The 6,101-nt window shown below is 48.1% G+C and overlaps 1 protein-coding gene across 4 annotated transcripts; it reads right to left on the bottom strand.

Moving 5' to 3' along the window:
• Positions 1–951: 951 nt before the first annotated feature.
• HMGB2 (high mobility group box 2) lies at positions 952–3,586 on the bottom strand. 4 transcript variants are annotated; one of them, XM_074396977.1, is made up of 6 exons: positions 3,402–3,586; positions 2,719–2,889; positions 2,341–2,486; positions 2,221–2,267; positions 2,093–2,175; positions 952–1,496 (listed from the first exon to the last, which is right to left on the bottom strand). In XM_074396977.1, the coding sequence occupies exons 2-6, from the start codon at positions 2,866–2,868 to the stop codon at positions 1,338–1,340; spliced, it is 585 nt and encodes a 194-aa protein (XP_074253078.1). In that variant the 5' UTR covers positions 2,869–2,889; positions 3,402–3,586; the 3' UTR covers positions 952–1,337. The 4 variants fall into 4 exon arrangements, with proteins under 4 accessions (XP_074253078.1, XP_039334972.1, XP_039334970.1 ...); XM_039479038.2 differs by having other exon boundaries at positions 2,093–2,267; positions 3,402–3,584; XM_039479036.2 differs by having other exon boundaries at positions 2,093–2,267; positions 3,428–3,583.
• Between the last annotated feature and the right edge of the window lie 2,515 nt (positions 3,587–6,101).

The raw sequence follows: 6,101 nt of genomic DNA, 5'->3' as shown, positions 1-6,101 counted from the left end.
GGTTTCTTATAGTTGCCTGTAATTCTAAAGCTTAAGACCAAACTGAAGATACATAGTCGTACCTTACTGTGGTTTCACTTTCCCACAGTATTTTCATTCACAGAACTTATTACAGTATATTACTGCCTTGTTGGCCTTATTTATAAATTAAACTTTATCACAGTTGTGTATGTATAGGAAAAAACTTACTCGGCTTTTTCTGGCATCCACTGTGGGTCTTACACCCCACAGGTAAGGAGGGACTACTGTAACTCAAAATCTACTCTGGTATTCTATCTTGAAATAGCTCAATTTAACAGAAAAACTCAACCTTGCTCCTTCTCTTCAGCTTGCCCTTTTAGATACGAATTCGCATTCTAGCTCCTCTTCTTCATATTAAAAAGAATTTTTCACCCAAAACAAATTGTTAATGTGCTGGGTCAGGTGTAGTGGCTCATCTATATTCCCAGCACTTTTGGGAGGCCTAGGTGGGTGGATCATTTGAGGTCAGTTCAAGACCAGCTTGGCCAAAATGGTGAAACCCTGACTCTACTAAAGATGCAAAAGTAGCTAGGAGTGGTGGCACATGCCTGTAGTTCCAGCTACTTGGAAGGCTGAGGCAGAAGAATTGCTTGAACCAGGAGGCAGAGGTTGCAGTGAGCTGAGATCACGCCACTGCACTCCAGCCTGGGTGACACATCTCAACCAAAAAAAAAAAAAGAAAAGAAAATTAGTATATATATCTGATAAACCCAACAACCAGTTAGCTAATAAACAGAAATGTCAACTTTTAAAGAACATTTCGGAAATATGAGCATGTTTGGTTTTCTTTTAGGCCTCAAACATTTTACTAGGTCAACTGTGTCTAAGAACTATTAGGCAGAAATGCCAAAAAAGCCAACATGGCTCTGGTCTTCAAATGGCTTTTTCAAAGTAAAAATTAACTCGGCATATCAAGACAGACAATAGAAATAATATACATAATTTTATTACAAAATTTTTTTCTTAAAAAACAAAAGACAACATCCTAAAAAACCAAAACTTTGCTACTGATACTAATTCCTAGAAGTTTGCTGTGCTACCATACACAAGTCAAGAAATTTAAAAAACCATTAAATATTTAGGAACATTCAACACCAGAAGCTGTAAAATCTAACTGTATGTAGTAGCCCATCGAAAAGCTACAACCTGCATTTTTTAGAAAGTATTTTCTCTACAGAGAATCTTATCAGCTATACAAAAATCTGTACATTTTTATACTGAAGCTAATATTGAGCTGCACTTGAATTCACATTCTTAGCAAAACAATTGCCTGAGCACACACGCACACTCCACACTCATCATTAAAGGATAGCCATTTATTCTTCATCTTCATCCTCTTCCTCATCATCTTCATCTTCTTCCTCCTCCTCCTCCTCCTCATCTTCTTGTTCATTCTTCTTCTTTGAGCCTGTTGGCCTGCCAGGGCCTTTCTTTCCTGCTTCACTTTTGCCCTTGGCACGATATGCAGCAATATCCTGAAATATTGTCAAAAAAAAAAAAAAAAAAAGTAAGCATCCGGTGTCATTACTCAACTGTGAAAACCACTTAGTTGTAAACAATCTAAGATGATTGACCAATAACCCTGATAACTGTCTAAAAAGGTAGTCCCAGTCTAAGTTTTAAGAGCACTTATTCCCCTAGGCTTTAACAAGTTAATGTGTAAAATGACAAGGATTGCAAGCAGTATCAGTACTTTCACTACCAATATCCTTTTACCTCACACAGTCCCATAGTCCCCGCTGTACCTTCAGATTTTATAAATATGTACGTAAAACAATTCGACCCTCTGCTTTAAAAAAAAAAAAAAAAAAAAAAAAACAGATTATACAGTAACTACAATTAAGTCTGTCTGCAACTAGTATGTAAGAATATACTAGTGCTACAAACACTAGTTTCAGTCAAAAGGAAAGTTTCAAGTACCTTGTGTGGAAGTGTAAAATTTTCATTAGACCTTTTCACAACAAACCTGACACCCATTAATACAAGATTAACTACATTTCCAAAGCTGTCTATAGTTATTACCTATACCTAGTTTTAACCGCAGCTTTAAAAAATTAAGACGACAAAGTACCTTTTCATATTTCTCCTTTAGTTTAGCTGCTTTCTGTTCATAGGGTTGTTTATCTTTGGCTGACTGCTCAGACCACATTTCACCCAGTTTCTTTGCAGTATCCCCAATGGATAGGCCTGGGTGTTCACTTTTGATCTTTGGGCGATGTTCAGAGCAAAACAGGAAGAAGGCAGATCTGAAAGGAAGCAACGGAGTTCAATAACCTGCAGGAAAAATCCAAGGGGCGAGCCGATGTATTTTAAACTTACGGCGGCCTTTTAGGAGCATTGGGATCCTTTTTCTTCCCTTTCTTGTCACCTTTGGGAGGCACGTAATTTTTCATCTCCCTGTCATAGCGAGCTTTGTCACTTTTTGCCATATCTTCAAACTTCGACTTCTCCTTTGCAGACATGGTCTGTGGACATAAAATAAGCGCCAAAATAGAGCAAAATTCTCGACTATACACATCCGCAGGCGGCGATGTTCGCTCTCCTTGTCTTGTGAGTACAAACCCGACACCGTCCGCCCGAAACTCTTGAGCCGCCCGGGCGAGCCGTCGGGGCCGAGGCGCTCGCGAGCCGCCTCCCACCTGCCCGGCCGGGCCCCGCGCCGCGCCCGCCCCCGCGCCCGCCCCCGCGCGGCCTCACCTTCCATCTCTCCGAACACTTCTTGGAGAACTCCGCGAAGTTGACCGAGGAGTCCGGGTGCTTCTTCTTGTGCTCCTCCCGGCAGGTCTGCACGAAGAAGGCGTACGAGGACATTTTGCCCCTCGGCTTGTTGGGGTCTCCTTTGCCCATGGCCCGCAGCACGGCGTCCACCTGGCGGGGCGGGGGAGAGGCCGGCGGGTCGGCGCGCAGCGCTCGGCGGCCAGGGCGGACGCCGGCGGGGCTCCGCTTCCCGCCCAAAGCCGCCGCCGCCCGCCCGCGCCCCGCCGCGCCCCGCGCACGCCCTCCTCTTCCTCCTCCCGGCCCGACTCCCGGCGCCCGCCCGGCGAGGGGCTCACGGGGCCCGCGATGCCGCCGCCCGCCCTCCGCCGCGTCCGCTGCCTCCGCAAGCGCCCTCGGAGCGCCTTTCCGGAGAGAAATGTCCCCCGGCTTCCACGTCACGCGTCTCCCTCAACCGTTAATCACCTCGCGGCCGACATCCGAAACTCCCGGAACCGGCCCGGCCGGGGGAAGTTTCCGCCTTCCCCGAACGCCCGCCGGCCCCCCACAGCCCCAGCCCCCGCCGACCCGCACCCGAACGCGGCTGGCCAGGTCCAACCCCGAAAGCCACAGCGCCGAGACCGAGCAGAGGCTCCGGGAGAACGGGGACAGGCAGGCCCACGAACCCGAAGGGACTGGAGGAGATTCCTGCCTGGTACGAGCTTTTCCTCAGAGTCCCGCAAAGCGGCCGCACACGACTACGACGCTTCCCTCGCGAGGCTCCGGCGTGAACTGGTTTCTCTCTAACGCAATTCTCAACCTCTTGTTTTGCAGAGTTCTCCGCGCCACGGCAACTTGACGAGCTAGGCCACAGGCCACACCCCCACTTCTCTGATTGGTTCGGACAATTATTCAAACCCAGATAGTCCCCGCCCCCTGGCCACAGCGGCTTACGATTGGTCAGTGTCCTACCAGGCCCGCCCCCCACGCCCCAGCCTAGCAGGTTCGGTGGGTCGTCCAGGTCGTTAACTCCCAGACCCGTTAGAACCGGTCAGGAGAGGAATGTACTGCTCGATCCTGATTGGCGGCGGGAAGAGGGTTTGAAAAATGGCGGGCCTCACGCTGACTGGCTGGGGCTGTAAACGGGGGGAGTGGTTGGCTCGGGAATCCCGCCAGATTTAAAAATACTGAGTCGAGACTAGGGGGTGGGTCTTCTGGCTTGCCGACTGCGGCGGCAGCTTGCTGGCGCTCAGGTGTTGGAGGAGGCCCGCCTTGCCCTTCTGACCACCATTTGGGTCCTGCCTGTTCCGCGCCTTGGCTCAGCCCTGCTGCGCTGGCTCCTGGGAGCTGTAGTCGCTCTGTTCTGTGGCCGCCGAGGGTCTCTCCTGCGCCGCCCCGACAACAAATTATAAATGGGAGAGCTTGGATTTTGCCCTGCGAATGGATTGCCCGGCTCCTCCCGCTGTCGCTGACGCTGGCGCAGAACTCGGGGAAGGCGAGGCGGGGAACCCCGAAAAGGGCGCGGGGGGCCGGGAGGGAGCCGTTCCCGCGTCGCGCGGGGTGCTACAGAACGTTCTGAAAGCAGGGCGCTTCCCGCCGAGGGAGTTTCCCGCAGGAGGCCCCTCCTTCCTTCCGTCTTTGTCTCGGGTGACAAATACTGGGAGGTAAACAAGGGCGCCCTGCGGGTCCCGAAGGGGCGGAGGCCCCGGCTTCAACCCCCCTGCCCCGCCCCCTCTTGCGGGGTGCGGAATTCCAAACCCGGAGATCCTCGGCGCCCGCGCCGCGCCCTGCAGCGCCGCGCCCGGAGCGCGGATCCCCGCGGCGGTCCAGCCTTTGGCTGTCCTGGCCTTCGCCTGAACGTTCACGGCCTCGTCTTACTCGTGTGGTACTTTTTAAAAATCGAGAATCCTGGCCGGGCGCGGTGGCTCACGCCTGTAATCCCAACACTCTGCGAGGCCGAGGCGGACGGATCAAGGTCAGGAGTTCGAGACCGTCCTAGGCAACATAGTGAAACCCTGTCTCTACTAAAAAAAAAAAAAAAAAAAAGAATTAGCCGAGCGCGGTGGCGCGTGCCTGTAATCCCAGCTACACTGGGAGGCTGAGACAAGAGAATCGCTTGAACTCGGGAGGCGGAGGTTGCAGTGAGCCGTGATCGCACCACTGCACTCTAGGCCTGGCAACAAAGCAACCGTTTCAAAAAAAAAAAAATTGAGAATCCCATAAAAACAATGCATGCTCCCTAGCCCACTCCCAGTTGCATATATTCTCCGTACGGCATACCGCCACTTTTTACAGGCTCCTCCAAGCCCGGGGTAAGAACCTCCGTTTTAGTACTTAGGGAGAGCGCGCCAAAGCTAACTTACCTTACTGCTTACCAGCGTCACAAGCTGCTTTTCCCAAGGTAGGAGGACTTTAATGGACATCCTGGTGTGCTATTTCTGTGGCATTTAGTTTTGAGGGGTTCCTCCTATTATTGGCATATAGGTTTTATGACTGTTTCAAGAAATTTTAAATATTTCGTGTTAATTTTTCAGTTAAGTTCGTTGGCACTTGTTAGACTATGCTCTTTGGTTTATACATGGTTATCATACGCAATAGTACTTGAAAACCATTAGTTATATATCTAGGTTTACTAATAAAAATGAGAGCTTAAAAAATGTATTTTCCTAGGAAATGGATAGTGGTTGTCCAACATTGTGAATGTACTTAATGCCGGTGAATGGTACACTTAGGAATGGTTAAAATGGTAACTTTTATGTTATACATGTTTTACCACAAAAGAAAAAAAAAGTGGCAGTTTTTCAAACAACAACAACAAAAAATGCATTTTCTTGTATTTAAGGGTCCCGGAATTTCATTATCATACTTCTTAGTTTATAACATTCTCTTTTCTGCCGTAAGTTGCAATACCTACAAAATCACAGTTGCAAGTGTGTTATAAAAGCACCCAAAAATCCAAATTAACCAAATAATTCATACTACTTTTTTCAAATAGCAGTTAGCAGTGAGATCACTAATGCATCACACTTTTAAAAATGTGTTTTTAAATTTTATGTTTAGAATATTATTTTTTTAATTATGGCATAAAGTAAGCTGTGCTTATATAAAAACTGGGCCTTTATTCAAGAACAGTGTATTGAATATGCCAAGCATTGAGCTTGGCAGTAGAGATACCAAGATAAACAGTCATAGCTTGTGCTCTCAAAAGTTTAGTGTAGAGAGACAGTATTAGTTAAAATTGTTCAATAATGAGGGCATAAGACAGTCACCTAAGATTGTATAGGGCAGTAGGAAAACCTTTCTATGAAAGTAGCATTTCAGTAGAGTTATATTGGAGAATGTCAAGTAAAGGAAAAAAAAAAAAAAAAGTCTCTTGAGAGAGCCTG

Source organism: Saimiri boliviensis, chromosome 3 (assembly GCF_048565385.1).
Source record: "Saimiri boliviensis isolate mSaiBol1 chromosome 3, mSaiBol1.pri, whole genome shotgun sequence".
In the NCBI taxonomy this organism is placed as follows: Eukaryota; Metazoa; Chordata; class Mammalia; order Primates; family Cebidae; genus Saimiri; species Saimiri boliviensis.
Note: the sequence above shows the minus strand (reverse complement) of the source record. Positions and strands in the feature narration are given on the sequence as shown.

Excerpts from the sequence above, each read along its gene's own strand:
- HMGB2 (XM_039479038.2), bottom strand. The coding sequence starts at position 2,868 with ATGGGCAAAGGAGACCCCAACAAGCCGAGGGGCAAAATGTCCTCGTAC. Across the intron at positions 2,487-2,718 it reads AGTGTTCGGAGAGATGGAAG|ACCATGTCTGCAAAGGAGAA; the intron begins GTGAGGCCGCGC and ends TTATGTCCACAG. Across the intron at positions 1,497-2,092 it reads TAAAGGAGAAATATGAAAAG|GATATTGCTGCATATCGTGC; the intron begins GTACTTTGTCGT and ends ACAATATTTCAG.